Below are 21,086 nucleotides of genomic sequence, written 5' to 3'. Positions count from 1 at the left end.
ACTTTTTAGAGACATGAGAGATGTGGGCGGAGAAGGAAAGTGTGGAGTCAAAGATGACCCAGAGGTTCTTGGCCTCGCAGGTGGTGGTAGGAGGAGGGCCAAGGGAGGCCAGCCAAAGAGTGAGGAGAAAGGATGGTGAAGGTTTCAATTATGATCTGCTGTTTACTCTGTACTACCTGTGCCCTAGATTCTTTGAGGCTAGCCTGGCTAATGTTGAATGCTCTAGTTTTGAAAGCCATTTTTTCTTTCATATTTTGTAGCTCTTTTCAAGGAATCCTTTTTCTTTCGGATAAGTATACGTTTCTTCCATTGATTCTTGGCTGATAGTCTGCCAGCTGGCTAATTCTTTCTTGAAGTGCTCAATCTATGACGGTACAACTACAAGATATTTCCTTAATATTTCTGACTGCTCTATCAGTGTTACATTCTCTTCTATTCCTTGCATTAACTGTTGTGCAGTCACCTTACTTTGACCATCCTGTGCTTGTGTGAATTGTATGGTGAGCTGGTATATTTATTAAATCACTGTGTCTTTTTCCCCTGCTAACTGAGTTTTTTGCTTCTTCATGATTTTACATCATTATATAGCTGATCAAATTCAGCCTGTGAATCAATACTCTTCACAAAATGTCCAACAATCTCTTTACTCTCTTTCAATTGTATTTTTATATTCATCATGTCTAATAAACCATCTGGGTAAGCGGCTTGAGTAGTAATGTTGGCTTTTAACTTACCATGTGTCTGTAGGCACTGCTAGGAATGCCATTAGTGTCTAAAGATTCTCACTCTAAGCATTGTTTGGCTTCTCTGTACTCTTTCAACTCATCTTGAGTTGCTTACTGCACTATGTTTCTGAAGTATGATATGATATTTTATTTCTATCGCGCCCGTACACAAGTGTTTCAGAGCACGACAGTAAGTAACACATGCTTGTCACCCAGAAACTCATTACAGTATTTTATCTCCTGCTCACACTGATCAATAGTTTGTTTCACAATTATCATTTCTGCTGAGGTCTTTGATCATTGTCTATAAATTGGTGCACATCATGTAGGTGCCAGCCAACCTGCCTTCCACCATTTTAAGGTGAAAGAAGAGCTGGCCAGAAATGTTTGCCATCATTTGCTTCTCTTCTCTAGTTGTGGAGGTTAGGTTTAGCTTTTGTAATGCTTCAATATTTATATATGGGCACTGGTCTGCCTTATCCGCTCGTATGGACTTAATTGTTATTCCTACGCGGATGATACTCAAATCCTGATCCGTTTGGATCAGGATCATACCAAGGTCTCAGCTTCTCTTCATGACTGTCTGACATCAGTCGGTGGCTGGATGACCAAAACTGGCTCAAGCTCAATGGCGATAAAACTGAGGTGATGCTGGTGGGTTGTCCTCCCAGCCCATCATTATGGACCCCTGCTTTTTGGCCTACTTCACTAGGCCCCCTGCCCTGCCCAGTGGACAAAGTAAAGAACTTAGGGGTCATTCTTTCCACCTCCCTGTCCATGACAAATCAGGTCTCAACGGTCTGCCAATCCACCCACCACCAGATTAGGGTACTTAAGAGGGTCCTCCCTATGATCCCAGAGGCTATGCGCCCTCCTGTGGTGGCTGCATTAGTCCTCTCACGGTTGGACTATTGTAACTCCCTATACCTCGCTCAGCCGGCGAGCCTTCTCCAACGTCTCCAACGCATGCAGAACCTGGCAGCCAGACTGGCCACAGGTTCTCCCTATGGAGCACATATCTCGCCAGTGCTTCGCCAACTCCACTGGCTCCCAGTAGCCCAGCGAGTTAAGTTCACGTCACTGTGTATTGTCCACCGAGCAATCCAGGGCCTAGGTGCCGAGTTTCTTCAAACCAAATTTGTCCGTTATATCCCGGAACGCAATCTTCGTTCCCTGAACACCAACCTCTTGGTGGTTCCTAGGTATAACCGGGAAAGACTCGGTGGCAGAGCCTTTTCCATTGCTGCGGCCAAGCTGTGGAACACCCTCCCACTACCACTCAAGTCTACCTCTAACCATTTGGCTTTCAGGAAAGCTCTGAAAACTACTTTATTTTAGCTTTTTGACTATTACTGTTCTTCCTGTTTGGTAGCTTCCTCAACCAGCGCCATAATGCCCTTGGGCGACCGTGCGCTCTACAAGTTCAGGTAACATAACATAACATAACATCTAGCAGTCCGTCTGGAGCCCAAATATCTGCTCCAACATTTTCAACAATTTTCTTCATTTTATCTTTCATGACTGGAGATCCTGCATTGGCCATTGCACATGCAGGAAATATCTAGTCAATGTATATTCAAAATCCACTACCAGATAAGTCCTAATGTCCTGTGATGTCATGGCCAGATTGTGTATTTGATCACAAGAATGGTGCAATGTATATGACAATCAGCAACCGCGTAACCAAATAAGTAATCCGCCTTCATTATATTTCTCACTTCGGAAGCCACTGTTTTTCAACCTGCAATTCCAAACATGCTAAGTCACAATCACAACCTGTACACTGTAATGAGACTATTACAACGGGTGCCATCTAATTCCATGCACCAATGCAATTCACACACATCTGTGATTTTGAGCACAGTTTGCTGCTACTCCGTGCATTGCACACATCTGTGATCTTGGGCACATTTTGTGTTACTCAATGCATGAGTGTGTCAACATCCATAATGTCCTCTGTTTAATGTCCCGGCACGAGCCCCCACTTCTGTGACAGAAAGTAACTGCAATATGTAGGCTTGTTTCACTAAGAGGGCACCCCTGATTGAATTCCCCCGGTGTACAATACCACCCTACAACTATGGTGACAAAATAAACAGGCTAATTTAGGAATCAATATTTTGTTTAATTAAAATACAATAAATGCAAGATTGCTGTCCAGTCATTTGGTCGAAAGACATTTGGTCGAAAGCCAAATGGTCGATGGAATTTGGTCGAAAGCCAAATGGTTGAATTTTTTTTTTATTTTTATATCTATTTTTTAGGTTTTCGTTTAGGGGAAAAAAAGGTTTTTTTAGGGAAAAAAGGGCAGTTGGGGGGAATCCCCCCCCCAAAAAAAGGTGAAAAAAATAAAAATAAAAATAATTCGACCATTTGTCTTTCGACCAAATGGTGTCAACCATTTGTCCTGTCGACCTTTTTTTTTCGACCAAATGACTGGTAACCGCAAGATTTGTGCAGGGTCAGTCACTGGAATACTAAATAAGCAGCTTGTCTACAAAAACGAAGATAACTGCCTGCATAAATCTTGCTGTTTCTTACAGGCATGCATCCATTTACATAGTCAAATATCTATACATTTAATTCTGAATAGCAATAGGCATTTTAGTCATACTTCTGCTGCTTGTCAGTCACTGTATCAAAACTCTCTTTACTTCCAAACATTTCTAAATTACATATAAAGTTATACATTATGGTCTCAGGTGCTTCAAGCCATTCTAAATCTTTTCCTTTGCCCGATAACACCAGAACATTCTGAAATCAGTTAAGTGTTGTACGCATCCCATTTTCCATGTAAATATGGTGCTGTCAGTTGCTAGTATGTGTATTTTGTATATTAAAGTAGGTTTGCCCTGAATGGCATTTGAATGGTGCAGATTTTAGGTTGTAGATGCAGCGCCATCGATTCAAAAAGCACAGAATTCCAGTTCACTGATCCACCCTGGGACAATGATTTTAGAATGCCATTAAACAGGCATGAGTGTCCCACCCATTTTATCTCATAGAGTCCTTCTGTGCAGTTTCACAAATTAGGGGCTATGCGATTTACATTATCATCAATTTCCATGGGAGTAGAAAATACACAATTAAACTTGCTCTCATTTCACAAACCTAAATGGCTATGTCCTTAACAGACCACACATTTTCATTATGCTATAATACAGACGTCTTCATACCACAGCTTAAGGTTAACTATTTCTGTGAAAACATGTTGGGCACAATTTAATGACGTTATGATTTAAAAAGAATTGTGCACAGCCTGCACAGAAGTGATATCTGTATCACTGCACTTACAGCTCAGAAATGTATTTCTGGTTGCACTGAAATGTCATCTCTCTTGATTTTAAATGCAGTGATATTGCACAGGTCATTTCACATTTAAAATCAATGTATTTTGGTAGAACTCTCCCAGACCACTCCCTTTTTTGGATGTAAGCAGGAGAAGAGCTGTAGAGAGCATATATTAATTACTTTAGTGAATTCTCATGCTCACTTTGAAATGATCTCATATGGCAAGAAGCCAGCAGAGACCCCACTCAAATTTGGAAATTTTGCAGTCAACAATGACCCTCCTGATCTGCTTCCACGAAATAAGGCTGCTGCTGTTTCCCTTATCTGCAGGTTTCCTTGTGGATCGGACTCATTGCCTTAGAATAGGAATGGTCCTTTCTGCCGTCCTTAAATTGGTCTTCTGGTTCATCCATCCGTGATAATAATCCTTACATTTCTGTATGCCCCCCCATTTATAATCTAAAATATTCTCACTCACTCATTGATGATGCTGCACAACTTAATTGGTCAAGTACTTCCATTGATATGCCCAACTGCCAGACACTCCTAGAGAATACACACACCCAATCTTCATTTGATGTTTATATGTGTATGCTTGTGAAAATAAAAAAGTGGGCACCCAACCTGCTTTTTATATTTTTTTAATGCAAAATCAGTTTTATGCCATACTTTCACATTGCAACCTCCCACATTAATAAAACAAAGCTCTCTATAATCCCCTGGTCCACACACACATCTGTATATGTGTCATGTATATGGGGCATTTTTATTCATAAATGTATTAATATCACTTATGTAAACAAAAATCATAATTGCAAGGAATGAATTTGGATTAATTTAACAGGTGATAGTCTTATGATAACAACCTCTTTATTTTTTCTCGTAAGTCCTATGACCCCCAAATTACAGATACAACATCATGCATCATCACAATGACTCATGTGCTAAGTCTGTGTAATTGCTTCAGGCAATGATTGATTTAAATGAAATCACAAGTCCCCTTTGTTTGGAGTTTCCATTAGGGTGTATCTGGTCAGCATCATTGCCTTTGATCATGTAAAGTGACACATTCATGACAATGAAGTCTTGAAGCTAAGCCTCAGAAAAACATGACTGATGACTATCAGGAATTTTGATTTTAGGTAATGTTATTGGATGCATTTTAAAATGTGTATTCTTAAACAAATCTCCTGTGAATAGGGGCCTAATGGGTTCTCTTGACAACAAAACATTCATCCTTTCACTCCAAAAAGGTCCTGGCCAGTCTCCTGGGAACATAAGCCACCCACAGCAAAGCTGGGTTGAACCATAGTTTAACTTAAAATCAGATTATCAAAAACATGCATTTGTCTATGCCATGTGTGAAAGACATTGATAACTTAAATATTTACCATTATGTATTCCCTATTTTAAAATGTCATTTGCAAAACATTTTACAATTATCATAGGTTCCCAGATCCATTCATAAAAATGTCTGTTTCTTTTATATATTCTTGATGGGATACATCATGGTTTTACTCGCTTGTTGAAATTTAATTACACTGCAAGCTATGAATGCAATAAAGGTTCTGTGTTACTTCATTTTGCACATACAGTCAGATGTCGTGCCATTTAAAACATATGGCAACAAACTATTTTGCCACTTCAACCAAATACATTCTGTAGGGCAGGCCATTTTTTTGTATGCAGTTCCATGATTTATAAGTAATAATCTGAGTATTGATGAAATACAATGCTCCTTTTACATCTTTCACGCTCCACACCTCTTGTTTAGTGTAATTTCATAATGTACTTTGTTGCAATGTGGTAAAGTTTCATGTATTCAGAGAGTTCCTTTTTAAAGTAGTGCTTTCTGTATATCCAGTCTTTGGTGAAATGTACTCCCGGCAAATATGGTTACTTGGATGATTTACTTTGGGGTACACATCTGCACCATGTATTGAGTGTTGTTTCTTAGGTGTGCAGAGCTCTTAAATGTGCAGATGACTACCAATGGTGCATCCTATTTGTAGCAATGGAAAATATTACAACGTTGAAGCAGTGAACTGCACTATTCTGGCACCTCTCACTTTGAATTTAGGCATTCTGCATTTGTCTTTGATATTTCCTGGACTGAGCCATTTCTCTCGCACTTCAAAGATGCAGCAAAGTTCACAGTGGGTTGGCATCAGTTTACTTTAGGGAAATAGTTTTGGGTTCCATTTATCTTCACATACCTCTGATTTCCTCTTCTTCGGCCCAGTACCCTATTAGCAACCTATGGCATCAACCCCACCCTCTTTTGCTCATCACAGTGTCAAAACAACATTGTGATTGAATTACGTTTAGGCTCTTTTTAAGGGGCTGATTTCAAAAACACATTATTAAGCGAATGAATATTGATCACTAGCAACGCTGGTGGCTATTACAATTCAGGGTCCCAGAGGCTTTCTCCAGAACTTAGATTGCTGCCATAAATAATACAGGCTTGCAGACATCTACCAAGCTGCTAGATAAAAATGCAGTCCTGTTTCATTGACAGTTTGGAACTGGTCATGGGTGCCAATTGGTGTCAATTGTTGTCTTTAGGTATCTTTAGGAGTATTTTGTTAAACAGTTAATATACTTTTTCCTCAACCATACATAGCTTAATGGCAAAAACAACAATTTGCTACAACAGGATCCAGGAAAAAACTGCTTATTTACTGGGATTTTCTAAGATTAGGCCAACAAAAATGTCTTTTCAACAAATTGTTCCCTGATGGCTGAATATGTACTACCATACTGTATTTGTGTTTTTCATTATCCGCGAGTGCTGTCAAGCCTTGAAGGAAATTTCCTGTTGCTCCATGCTGAACACCAGCAGACAAATGTTTTAAATAACCCCACATTCATACTGTATTTGGGTCTGGGATGGGGAACGGGGTCTATTTTTCTTTACTACTAATTCTTTCTTCCCTTTCTTCCTCCCATTGTCTTCTCATTCTACATTTCTTTCTTTCATTCATTTAATCTTTCTCTGTTTAATTCTTACTTTCTGTCATTCTTTCCATGGTCTTTTCCTTTGTTTCACCTTTTTTTCTTTACTTTTTTCTCCTTAACATCTTTGTTTTCTTTCCTACACCTTCACCTCTTTCCCTATGTCATTGTCTTGAATAATTTTGCTATGTTTCTTTCTTTCATTCTTTCTATCTTTGTATGTCATTCTTTTTCCTTTCATTCCAACTCCCAAGAGTTATTTTTCTTTCGTTATTTTGATCCTCACATCTATCCATATTGTTCTTTCCTTTTTCTCTCTTGTATCCCTTTTTCCTTGTTAAATGCCATCCATTTAATTTGCTTGTTTCTCTAATCTTTTTTCTCACATTCTTTTGTTCATTCTCTTGCTGTGTGTGTTTGATATAATCCTTCTTTACTTCAATCTAGCTATATTTTTCCTTGTTTCCTATCCCTAAACATTATGATAAAAATAATCATGTATCAGCTTTGCCTTTGACTGGTAGCAAAATATTCCCATTTTCCTAGATGCTCCTAAATGATGCCTAGAACTATTATGTGTGACGGGAACCTGATAGTGCAATGGCTCACACTGTGACAAATCCCCTTTCAATTAGTTACCATTACTCTCCCTAGTCGGCCCCAGTGGATGGACATATGATCATACACATTTTTTGACGTGGGCCGGTTCACCCCCATCTTCCTTGAATGTTCTCAAAAGGAATAGTGGAAACATCTCCATTGGGTTCACAGGATAATGTAATAGTAACCAATACTGGCCACGAACTAAATATTTTTTGTTGTGAAAATGAGAAAAAGAATGTGAAATAACAATGAACAAGGTGTCATAACTTAGGAAAATAATGTTATTACAGTGTGAACTGTTGCCCTATGTAATAGACTCACTTCAGAAGTAATACACCCAGCTGTTATGTCATGCCAGGTTGGAACAGTGAAAATACTTTGCTGCCAGTCATGCAAAAGACTGATAACTTATTGCTTTGATCATTATAATATTAGTAACGTGAGGTAAGGTTGGTCTTTTATTGGAAAAAGATTGCCAACTATTTATTTTCATTTTGTCAAATCTTCTAATGTATCATCCACATGCAAATTTAACAGGTAACTGGACGAAAGTTACATATGGTCAACTTGTGGTGTTTATCAGTTGCAAAAAGAAAAGTATGATTAAGGGAGCGAATGAAGGAAAGATGGAACTATGGGGTGAAGGAAATGAGGTTGTAAAGAACAGTTAAAAGAATGAAATTGAGAGAAAGAAGAAAGTAAAAGAGAAGGGAGGTAATTGTGCAAAGAATGAGCAAAGAAGAGTACAAAAGAGTGAAATAAAGATAAACAAAGATAAGTTAGAGCAAGTGAAAAAAGCAAAAGAAGGGACAAAAAGTAATAAAGACAAAGCAGGAAAGCGAGGAAAAACAACGAAAAAAGAGAGAAAGATAGACGGAATGTAAAGAACATAAAGAAGGAAACCATGAAAGACTCAATAAGGGAAAGAGCAGAGTGAAGGAAAGAATGACAGAAAACTAAATGGAAAGAATGACTGGAATAATTACAACAAATGTGGAATGAAGGAACGCATGTAAAAAGGTACAAGAAAGGATATGGAAGGAAAGTGATGGAATGAAGAAAGGAGATAGAAGGATAGATGAAAGGAAGAAAAGAAAATGAAACAGAAATAAAAAGTTAGTATAATAAGGAAGTTTAGATCGAAAGAAAGGCAGTTGGAATTGCGGCAGTCTATCATGTCAAATTCGTTGTATCTGTGTGCTACTTGTGGATTAGTCCATTTCAGAATGTATCCTTACACCTCGGAGTTGAAAATTGGTATCTACAGTCTGGTATGTTCTTGATACGTTGCAGCAGCAGTCCTGCAGTGATCATTTGAGTCTATACAGGCATATGTTAGCAGAAGCCATGACACAAATGGGGAAAGTGGGAAAGGTTGTAGCTCCCAGGAGCCAACTGCATGGCTCTTTTTTGGGGCTATTCAACAAGTCTAATAGTGTTCACCAATATGCCACTGGTAATTACTTCAATATTTTAAAATAAAAAAACAATGGACACTATAGATCATTGTTGGGTCCTTTAGTGTGTACTATGTGTAAAGCGTGTTTATCAATGATCGTCAAATCGTGGTCAGCAGTATTAAACTATCAAGGGGGTTTAGCGGTTCCTCCGTTTGCTGCTAATATTTCACCCGCATGATTTTTGTTATTGCAAACTCAAAATCTTGTAACTGCAATATATTTCGAATTTTACGCACTGCCGTTGACATGGGCAAAAAACAGCAGGCATAATTGTTCGCCATTCAAGACGGCCTTTTTTCCGTCTGAAATGCTGGCGGCAGTCACAGCGAGACAGCCCCACAGTGCAGCAAAGTGGCCATTGGTATGACATGAAATATGTAAACTACGTTTCGTGTGTTGCTGTAGCTTACAAGTGCGCATTCTGTGTACTGTGATTGCAAACATCACAAAATGGGTAATTGGCACAGATATACATGCAAGTCATTCATTGATGCACATCCAGCACTGGGTTTTTTCTCTTTGTAGTCTGAGGTTTTTTGTTTGCTTTTCCCTTTAGGAATCCAGGACTACAAGTAGTAAAAAGTAGTCAAAATGAGTATTAACCCCCTAAACCCAGCTATCTACTACATCAATGCTGCTGCCTGGCCACCCCCACCCTAGTTCACACTAGCACATCGCTGCCCGCCACGACACTAGGTCACCCATGCTAACCACTACCAACCCCACCTTAGTTCACTCTACCTCAACCCCACTTCACCCCTGTGCCCCCGACACTCACCCACCCATCTGACTTACTCTGGTCCTCTGGCTCACCCCGATCCACTACGGTCCTCCAGCTCACCCCAGCCCACAACTGGCCCCACCCCAACCCAGCCCTGCCCTGCCCTCCAGCTCACCCCAGGCTCACCTCTGGCCCCACCACACCCCTGCACTGCCCTCCAGCTCTTTCCCCAACCAACCCAATGCCCTCTCCAGCCCACCACAGACACCAATCCCACTCCACTTTCTAAACCGAAACCAGCCCTGGCGCCAACCCATCCCAGAGTCCAGTCCGGCCCAGCCCTGTCCTCGAAACCACCCCACAGCCCACTCTGGTGAAGGCCTGCCCCCCAACACACCCAATGGCCCACACTAGCCCAGCCCTGACCTCCAACCAAACCCCGTCCATCCCTACTACTAACCCAACCATGCTCACCCTAGCTCCCCCTGCTGGCCCTAGACATCAAAGTAGTAACTTGACATTTTCGTTATTGTTGGGAACGTATGGTCCAGGAATTTAATGCACTCTTCCTTACAAATATAAAATACAATGAACAACTGCAAACGCCAAAATAATGGGCGTTGTCAGTGCTTCTTTACTTGTGAAGTTGGGTTTAGGGGTTTGTCTACCCAAAGTCATGGCAGGGATTCCGAAGGTCAACCCTCTGTGTGCTGGACATTTCTTTGGTAAAGTCATTTTTCAGCTTCCTAATTGCTGGCACAATTTATTTGTCGCCGTTTCTTTTGAAAGTAAAAAAATGGCAAATGAGATGATGTACCCTCATTATGCTAGTTTCATGTTACTTTTATGTGAAGTATCTCCGATTGTAAATCTTTGCTAAAAATGTATTTATCTACCTTAACCTGACAAAGGTAATGTATTATACATACTGTAGACTTCATGGTTTATGACCTCATTGCCTTTCCTTTCTTTCTTAAATTTGGTTCAATCTAGGATTCATTTGATCAGCGACAAAGATGTCAGAGAACATAATTTGCAGATGAATATCAAAGAGCTGTCGAAAGAAGAGACTGCTTTGTAAGTTTTCCCTTTGTACAACATTTCACGAAAAAGCACGGACGGTATCCTTTCTACCTTGTATTTATGTAAGCGTGCACATTTAAGAAGTGAACCCAACAAACGAGGCTTATCTTGTATTCAGTATGTAGGCTATTTACAGACGTTTATTTACCTTATTGTTTTCCAAATACTGGGAGGAAGTTACATTAAAAAGTCACATTTCCCCAAAAAGCCATAGATAATCTGATAGGATAGTATTGTGCAGTAGGGGGTCTAATGTCTGCGTGCTGCTCTTGAAACCAACAAACACAAGTATATGTTGTATAGTAAATTATAGTATCTATTGTGAGAATTACACTCGCGAATTAGTTCACCTCTGTTGTACTATACCAAAAGTTGCATGGGGAGTGCACAAGCTACCAAAAAGCTTCCCGGCAACTTTGACTGATGCAAGGTAGATTGTGATCATGTACCTTATTGCACTGGTAGGACTCGCTCTCTTGAGCTCAGCACACATAAGCACGTTGAGACGCTTCGCTCTGTCCTGCACACACAATCTCCCCATGCTGCGCTTCGTTTACTCCACTGTTCATGACTGAACATGCTTTTCTTTTGCATTTGTCTTCTTATTGCTTTTTCCTTTGGCAATGGTCTTACGCATGTTCTGTGGAATGGCAGCTTCAAGTCTCGGATCTCAGCTTATGACTTTGATCGTGATTGCTGCCAATTGATGTTACTTGTCATTCACCGTTTTCCAAAGCTTTCCTGCATGTTCTCTGTCTTCAATGCTTGTGGCTATCATCCTTGGCTTGAGGGCTCACTTTGGAACGTGCTTTCTGTTCGGCCTGTTAGTCTACATGGATGGCTCATCAGATTTCACTCACAGCTTTATGGAACCTCTGGATTTCGTAGCTTAGAACCAAAGCCATAGCCAGAATTAGCTAACAGGTGGGACCTGGAGCTAATGGAACTAATATAGTGCGGGAATGGCTTTGTTCTGCCCACAGCCGAATGCTCATAAGGGACTCAGTGTAGCAAAGGAGCCCAGCACAATCAATGGGAGTTCTGGAGAGGGCCCCCCACCCCTCCACCCGAGAACATTTTTAGATTAATGGGTTAAAATAGTGCATTTAACAGTAAACCGTCTGTTATAAATTAGGTACAAAGATACACAAAAGTTTACTATAGGTTGTGTAGGGTAAGATATACAACTAATCCATTAGATGCCAGGTCCCCAACAATGCACAGAAGCATTTTCCGATGCCTTTTCATAATGCCTTTGCCCCCTATTTGTCATGCTCTTGCAAGTGTAAAAAACATGCTCATACTGACTGCTCCAATGCAATTCCATGTTGGTGCACCTATATACGCCAGGGTTCCCTCATAAGAGCATACTCATTTTTGGTTTTCCCATAATGCCAGTAATGATAGTATAACAAAACATGCTCATGATAGCTCTGCCAACACATGCCAGTATCCCACGGAAGAACATACTGCTGCTGGCTTTGCCTTAATCACAGTAAAGAAAAGCCATGCCACAATAATAAACATGTCCTTACTGGCTGTACAAATTCCACCCCCCTTCACATATAGGAAGACTCAAAAAATGTCCTGCCACAGTAAGAAAGCCTTGCCTTTGGGGTGCCCCCATATAGGAACACTCAATAAATAAATAAATGCCATGCCATAGTAAGGAAGCGTGCCCTGACCTCTTTCATGTAAAATTCTTATACCGTGTTTTTTTATATTGCGATTATTGCCGCACTCCATCCTTTAAGCGCTGATCCCGGGTATCGAACCCATGCTGCTCAGCATTGTCTTGTTTCCAACCTGAGCTATCCTCCTGGCCCATATCAGAGCACTCTTCACTCTTCATATTGCCTTTAACCTTGAAACCAGTAGAAAAAGGCCATGTCTCATTAACGAATAATGCCTTCCCATGCCCCCATGTAAGAGCACTCATCATGTTACCTTTGACCTTGACACCAGTAAAAAATAACCAGCCCACATTCCCTCCCTTAGCCCGTGTAAGAACACTCATCATGTTGGATTTAATCTTAATGCAAGTATAAAATTGCATGCAACGGTAGCACCCAGCTAGCCCCATTGTAGTATCCCCCCCAGGCACATTGTTATTGTATTTCGTTTGGTACATCATTATTATTTTTTATTTTATTTATTTATTGCATTCAAATTGTAATTTGTTTTTAGCAATGCCATTAAAATTAAATTGTGACCAAAATAAAAAAGAGAGGAAAAAAAAGGAAAGGAAAATCACAGCTTCACAACGAACCATAAGAAAACTGTTTCAACCAATCAGCTAATTTTACCAGAATCAAAAGATAGGCGCTCGAGAAATTGAAGCAGGGCTATAATGTACTTGATTTTCGCACCACCAATTAAAAGTGACCACCAAACTTTAGGGTCAGAAGCAATAAAATCAGAAAATAAATGTCTGAAATAAAATGTGCGAAACGCTCTTTCAGCCCAGTACATTTTGTGACAATATGTGCCAGTGTTTCAACCTCGTCCATTTGACTGCAAAAGTGGCACTTGTTATCTTTTGCTAATCCTCGGATGGCCTGGATCTCGTTTGTCAGGTACAGGTTCCACTGGGCTCGCAGAAAATGATCTCCAACTTTTTTTCCCGGGAAGTGTTTCAAGTATATGCACACACTATTCAACTTCCAGTTGTCTTGAGGGCAAGTGCGTCACCAGTTGGCATTTAGAACCCACTTGCAGCGTTTGAATCCAGTCAAACCTTTTCAGTTTTTCTTCCACCCTGTTAGGGTTAGTCAGGAGTTGGTCAGGACGGTGGCCAATGACGTCTAAGCAGCTGATCATATCCTGAAACCAATCCTGCAAAAATGGGTTGTATAGTTGTTTTGTCTCGTTGTAAATTAAGTCCAAAATTGGAAGTCTGGAAGAGGTGAAGTTTTTGCAAAACAAGGCCAATCTGGACCAGATGACTGAGCACCTCAATGACGAGAGACCCAGTTCTCGGCGAAGAATGGTGATTGGGGTAGATTGTGGGACCCAGAGAACACGCTTCCAGAAGAGACCCTAAAGGTAAGACCAAAAGGGATCTAAGATGAAAAACATGGTATCCGCCCCATAAACTACTGTTGGAATAACGTTTGCTTTGTAGAATCAGAAAACTGGTAAAATGGAAAAGTGTCTGAATTTTCTGTTTAAAGCACACGCCTTGGAGATTAGGGTTTTATTTTTTTCTACCAAGTATGACAACATCGGGGCTTCCGGCTTTGGAGTTACTTAGCCAAACCCAGAGGTATTTGAAGGAGTCCACATTCTCAATTTTTTCACCTCCGATTTGCCAAGAGGGCCGGTTTTTACCTCTGTTAGATGTGCCGAAGCTCATAGTTTTGGTCTTACCTTTGTTGATTTCAAGACCATTCTGTCTGATGTAGTTATTGAGGGCGTCGAGTTGCCGCTGTAAACCCACAGGCGTTTGGTCGATGGGAACTACATCGTCGGCGTAGAGCAGACGGGAAAGGTGGACCAAACCCAGTTTTGGGGGAAATTATCTTGTCAGGCGAAAGGCCTCAGGCATATGTTCCAAGAAAAAGTTGAAAAGGCCAGGTGCCATTGGGCACCCCTCTTTTACCCCTCGCAAGGTCTTGATTTCTTTAGATAAGAGACCAGACTTATTTAGTCTGACTCTTAAGGTGGTGTGCAAGTGCATAGCCTTGATTGGTTCCAGTATACTTGGAGAGCAGGACTTTTTCTCCATTTTGGACCAAAGCAGATGTCTATCTACTTGGTCGAATGCCTGCACAAGGTCCACAAATACCAAATAGATCTTTATTTTGTGACGCTGAGCCCTTTCTTTCAGGATTTGCAGCAGGAGGATGTTAACACCTGTACCCAGGCCTTTCACAAATCCGCACTGGAATTGATCGTAACTCACAGTAGCCCTACACCAAGCGTTAAGATTGTCCAGCAGGATCATACCGAACAGTTTGCCGATAACATCCAGGAGGGCGATAGGGCGATAGTTCCGGGGAACTGACCGGTCCCCCTTCTTGTGGATCGGAACCACTATCGCCCTCCTCCATGTGCTCGGAACTTGGTGAGTGGTGATAATCTGATCGAATAAGGACACAATTAATTTAGCCCAGTCCTCCAGGTGCTCACAAAGCATGACATTTGTGAGACCATCGGGACCCGGGCATGCAAGATCTTAAGCTTCATGATGCAGGCCCTTATATCATGAATGTCGAGAATGAGAGCCCAAGGGCCCTTACTCGTAACAGGCAGGACCTTCTCCACTGTAACCATAGTTGCTGAATAGAGCTTGGAGGAAAGATGGCTGATCCATAAATCCTCATCAATGGAGTTAGGTTGATCTGCCCTTGAGGAGATGTCATTTGGTTTAATGAGTGACCAGAAGGCACGGGCGTCTCTACTCGCCAGTGTTCTTAGCATGGTTTCAGAATCTTTCTGGTATCTTAGGTGTTTAGATGAGCAGAGCCAGTTTTTATAGTCACGCTGGGCTGATTTAGCATTGCTGAGTGCTTCAATTGAGTTGGATTTTGTTGCCAGCAGCCTCAGTTTTCGGACCCATCTTCTTTTCGCCACCAAAATAGTGAAATGCATGGCTGCCAGTTTTTAGTAGTGTAGCTGCCCGGTACAGGGCTAGAGCAAAATACTTCCAGCAACGGAGAATAATCAACTGTAGCAGTAATTTTAGCAAACGAGGAAGAGAAGGCCCTAACTCCTTTAGCCGACATCCAAAGACGAAGACCCTTATTGCAAGAGTCAACCACAATTGGAGTGTAGTCACGAACTAACGGACCAGAAATTCGCCATTCGAGGAGACGATGATTTTGATCACTCTAGGGGGTGGTAATTATCTGAAGGCTGAGTATCAAGGGCAAAGAGTTGGAAGACACGTAGATGTAGTCTAGGGTGGAAGAAAAGCCCCTGCTTTGACAAGTGGGTTGGGCTGGCACGTCCCCTTTGGTGTTACCATTGAGGATTGAGGAGGTGCATAGCTCTAGAGTTCATCAATATGTTCCACTTGTCACGTCTGGCAGTTTTTGGGTCCTCACGGTTCCATAGTTGGGCCTGCTCAGACTGCACAAGATCAGGGATATTCAGGGCACCACAGATGATCAGGTATGATAAGGTATGTAAGCTCCTGATTTGTGTAAAAATCATCCAGTCTCGAAGCAATACTAGCAATAAATGAGTCATCGGAGATCGTTGCAGGGTTCCAGTAGACGCTGATGACCTGGATCGTAGATCTGACACGGCTGTTAGATGAGCGTGGACCAGAATCCCATACAACCGTGTTTTCTTGTATATGAGAGTTGTGAGATACTTATGTCAGGAGTTTCAGGGGCCCACCTGATTTTACTGCAGTGAGCAGGCCCGCGGATGGCTGACCCAGATCACCCTTCAGAGCCGGAACAATAGACAGAACAAAACCATCCAGTGTTGGCGGCTTCCTCAGCCATGTTTCCTGGAGGTTTATTAGATCGAAGTCAGCTAGGTTTAAATTTCTGGGACGATTTAAATGGTGGAACCCCCTAGTATTCCAGGAGAGAAATTTTAACCTGTCGATGCTAGTTGTTGAAGAAGCATACAACAAGGCTTTTGTAGGATGTTTTGAGCGGGGTCTGAGTTGCTAAGAGGAAGGGTAAGACACCAGGGTGTTGGCCAGCCAAGACCAATCAGAAGAAGGCAGGTTAGGTCTTATAATGGCTTTTTGCACAGGCACACTTCCCACCTCTCGAGATGCGGAGTGACGCTTGAAGGTCACATTCAATTTCATGACCGGACCTACCGATGTTTAACGGGTAATGAAATGGAGGAAAAGATTTAGGGACTGTTAGTCCATTCATTGTCCCTCCACGTGTTTCCCCTGTCAGCAATAGCAGATTGATGACCCGTTGAGGGAGAGACTTCAGAGGCAGTACAACAAGACAGATCGAATCTTAACAGTAGCAAGCTTTCGGTAGAATCCTACAACATATTTTTAACTACTGTGATGACAGGTGGAGAAACATTGAATCCATCCGTTGCTTGTTGTAGAATTCAATCAGGTCGAAGTCAGAGGAGCTTAACAAATGCAAATTTGGGATAGAGTGAAGCAATTCCAAAATCGTTTGTCGGCTAAAGATGAGGGAAGTATTTTTGTCCAAACCCCTTTGCAGCTTCAGTGATCAATTATGCGGGTTAACTCGTTTTATAGAGGCTTGTTTGTGATCAGGCCAGTTATTTCTAGAAATGTTCCTTGTACCGACACCCTCCCTCTACTTAGGTTCGACAGCATATTTTATGGTTTTGGAATGTACAGCCGAGGGGGCACTGGCCGCCGGTATTCTGACTGCCACTGGGGCCTTCTGGCTAAGTCATTTCCATTTGTCGCTCATAGATTCAAACCCAGAAGACGTTGGTGACTTTTGTTTGTCAGTTTGGGTCACCGTCTTAATTCCAACGTTAGGCTCAACTAGGATGGGGGCACTGAAATCTGGACCTTCTTCGGGTTGTCCTCGATCGAGTAGGTAGAAAGGTTCAGCAAGGACTCGGAGATGGTGTTGTGAGGGTGTGTCGGAGGAACTGGTAGGGCACTGCACCTCTCAAAGTCACCGTCCACCCGTGTCTCCCCTTAGTTACAGCCGTACAACTCCCGGCCGATATCAAGGCCCGCCTACCCACAATTAGAGGGCCTGGTAGAGTCTTGCTTGACGTTGGTGTTGCTCCCTCACCATCCGGTGGTGAGGTCTTCTTCAGTTGCCCTTGTTTTTGGTTGGCAAAAATCAGGAAAGGGTGGTTATCCCCCACCCCATCCTCCTCTGTTGAGGAGATTTGAAAAGAAATATCCAGAGCAATACAAGGACCAGTTACCATTGTCTGGACGGAAGAAGTACCTACAACGGCAGTCCCTGGCCCCAAAGAGCTTGTGCGGTCCCTGGTCAAATCCACAGCAAGCGACTGGCTTTCTGTCTGGGTAAACTGCTTCCTTGTCTGTATGGGTTGAGATGTTGGTACACCCATTTCGTTGACGGTTTGTGAGAAGACATGAGAACCCCTTGCATGCCCCCGAGATCTTAAGTCAGGCATTTCCTTACCCATTATGAAACCCTCTAAAAATATTAGCTTAGAGTGTGTCATAGCTAAAAGAGTAGTGTGATCTTTGAGGGTGTCGTTCACTTGTTCGTATAATTTGGTGAATGGAGCGAGGGCAATAGTCAATGTGGACATAATGGAATCAATTTTGTCTTTCCAATTTAACGGAGTAGTTGGAGTAGGGAGCTCCAAAAGTTGCTTTTACGAAGAGGAGCCCAAGTTAGGGTGCGAAGGGGATGGAGCTGACAGATCAACCAAACAATGGTTGTCCGGTTCCAGTAGACCGGGCTGGCCCACTCCAGCAGACCTGGGTGCCTTAGGAGTCTTCTCAACAACCACTTCTGATGGTGGCTTCGGTGAGTGAGGGCACCATCAAAGGTAGAGCAATTGACTCACTGGTAGAGGAGTCCAAAGGGACAGGTGCCATCTCCAGTATTAGTTTGTCCTTCCCGTGGCTTTCCTGCCGTGCCCCTTGCTGAGGCTGGATGTCGTTGCCTGATATAGGTAGCTTCGCAGCATCTAAGCTTCCAAAATTGTTCAGCGTAGGGGCAGCTGGAGGCACAGGCTGAGTCTTTGTGCTCCTAACAACAGCTTTAACGTTGAAGGGAACTATCAAAGGAAGCACAACTGCAGAACCCCCTTCAGCTACTTTTGAGTCACTCGGGGACCAGTTCCAAGATTCAGTGCTTTCAATTAGCTCCGCATCAGACACGCCATTGAACCGTGAACCGAAGGTGGAGGCCGCAGTTATTATTTTTTTTTTCATAGCAAACATTGAAGGGGCTGTAGGTACAGTCTCAAGCCCCCGCCTGACCAGTTTGTGGATGGTACGAGGGTTTTGCGGCAGAGAGCTTAGTTTGGAGGAAGGAAGAGTACATGTGACGCCAGAGCTTTTGATTCCTTTTCTGGTTTTTAGACGTGGTAGTTTTTTGGAATGGCAAGAGCCACCGAGACTCTGGAAATGTTCCACATCATGCCTTCCAGTGTAGACAAATTGGCCTCCGAAGCAGCAAGATCTCCCACAAGTGGGCCCGCCCTAGGGCGGGCGATAGGAGAGATGTTTCTATCAACTTCAACCGGAGACAATGACTCCATGGGGTGCCGTCTGTCGTTAGCAGATGTTGACAAGTCAGGGTGTGGTAGGGAGAGACTCTGACAGGCGGCAGCAGGAGATGAATGGATCAAAGCCCTTATCTTAGATTTCTCTCGGACCGACGAGGCAGCCAGGGGCGCCCCTTCAGCTACCGGGACTTCAAGGTCTACAGGTCCTGTTAAAGCTGCCAGGCAGACCCCGGTCATCGAACCCGTCCCACTCTAGGCAACCCTTGCTGGGCTGGTCGCTTGGTAGTCAGGCGAGTCACCTGTATGCAAGCTGATGTCAGGATCGGCCCCTGAAACTACGTCAGACAAATGCTCATGCTGGGTTCTGGAGTGACTCAATGTGATGTTTGAGTCGTACTTGGAAGCTGGGAGTCCCGTGTCCCATAGTACGTCCCGAGAATTGGGAAGTCTTAAGGAGTTCAGCGAACAGGAAGTAACAGGGTTATCACCCAAGACACCCTCCGGTGAAGAGAAGTTTGTGATGGAAAAAGGAATATCCTGTTCAACAGTAACAGATATGTTACTCACAAGCGGTGTGTCTGAGTCCCTTCCCGCGGGGGCCGGAGAAGGCTGCATATGAGTCGTGGAGTTCTGAAGGCTTGCCAACCGATAAGAAGAGCTGCGGAGATGCTTGTCCGTATCCATCGGCGACCGGGCACCAGACGCTCTACCACACTCCGCCACGCTTTGCTATGCAGGCAGTATTACAGCAAGCGTGAGCAGGAGGGTGTCTGGAAGGTGAACACAGAGAGTAGACTACGCGAGTCACGGCAGCTGCAGTGCTCGCACGTTGTAGAAAGCGAACTCAGCGGCACTACGCAAGTTGTAGCAAAGGTCCAAACAAAAAGGTCCAGTATTCACGGGTCACCCAAAGTTCCTGGTGTAGTGTGGACAAAACACCAGAAACTCTACCACAAGAGTCTTTTGTACTCTGTTGCTCAGTTACATACACAATAGTCTGAGTGTCTGTGATTTCACATTGACTAGCCTCTTGATGGAATCGAAGCGTTCCCCAGGCACCCGGAAGAGGGAGAGCAATCCTCACAGCCCCCGACCGGTGCTAGGACACAGTTAGTAATATTGCAGTTGACTTCACGCAGAATGTGACTTCTTCATAGCCTTGTACAATTGCAAGTCGAGCAGCTCCGCGCTGTTTATGGTGTGAGCTTACCAAATGCAGATTGAATTCTTCTTTCGCCTCCCGTCCACCCAACAGCCCAACAGAATCGCAGCGGCCTTTTCACTGCAAGGGCGGCTGGGCTGTCCTTAAGTAGCGTCTCCTGTTCCTCTTCCCAGCTGCATGCAGGCAGGTAGGTCTAACGGCTCCTTAAAGGAACAAGAGTACAGCAAGGTCTGCTGCTTGATGGAGGTAATGGAGGTACAATACAGTCACACTCAGAGGGATTAGAGCAAAACAACACAGCCCAACAGAATCACTGCACCCTTTTCGCTGCATGGCTTATCTCATTATTATTATCAGGGTATTTATTGATCGTAGACCTAGCTTCTGGAAGCTACCGAGCGCTTTACAATCATAGGGGGAACAATAAGGTTAGGGGGCAGAGAAAAGCAGAGTGGGTCTCTAGCAACAGGAGAGGAAAGACAATAGTCAGCAATGGATCTACAAGTAACCCGAGGGGTGGGGTCAACAGTGGCGATCAGATTGCCCAGTCTCAGGTTAGGTGGGGGCATCAGTCGATACCACAGTCCCTCTTATTACTACATGAGCACCTCAAAAACAATTAAAATCCTATTATAGTAGCATTGGGTGCATGACATTGCTTAAGCCACCTGTCCCTCCTTTCAGTCACGCAAACTACAATTTGGCCACACTGACATTCCAGAGCCACCTCCCACCCCACACCCCATTTTAAATTTTGCTTGCATGCACTGATTGCTACTGGCTGTCCCGTCCCAGGTTCATACACTACTGCTGACATTTCCCTTCAGAATCCCCTCTTCGGTCTGGGAAGGAGTCCAAGGAGCTGGCGCACCCTGGAAGGACTAACAAAAGGGGAATGCTGGTGCCACTGTACAACAGCGTGGTTGCTGAAATGGTTAATTTAGCAACCA

At 43.1% G+C, this 21,086-nt stretch overlaps 1 protein-coding gene across 2 annotated transcripts in view; it reads left to right on the top strand.

Moving 5' to 3' along the window:
• Positions 1-21,086, top strand: part of TTC29 (tetratricopeptide repeat domain 29) — a 1,778,411-nt gene that overhangs the window by 195,103 nt on the left and 1,562,222 nt on the right. For both annotated transcript variants that reach the window (XM_069631241.1, XM_069631242.1), the window contains exon 3: positions 10,752-10,835. In XM_069631241.1, the coding sequence (XP_069487342.1) occupies positions 10,752-10,835 (84 nt within the window). The remainder of the gene's footprint in view (positions 1-10,751; positions 10,836-21,086) is intronic.

The sequence above is a fragment of the Ambystoma mexicanum genome, chromosome 6q (assembly GCF_040938575.1).
Source record: "Ambystoma mexicanum isolate Mex_15411 chromosome 6q, UKY_AmexF1_1, whole genome shotgun sequence".
Classification (NCBI taxonomy): Eukaryota; Metazoa; Chordata; class Amphibia; order Caudata; family Ambystomatidae; genus Ambystoma; species Ambystoma mexicanum.
The sequence above is the reverse complement of the archived record's forward strand: the minus strand, read 5'-3'. Positions and strand labels throughout refer to the sequence as shown.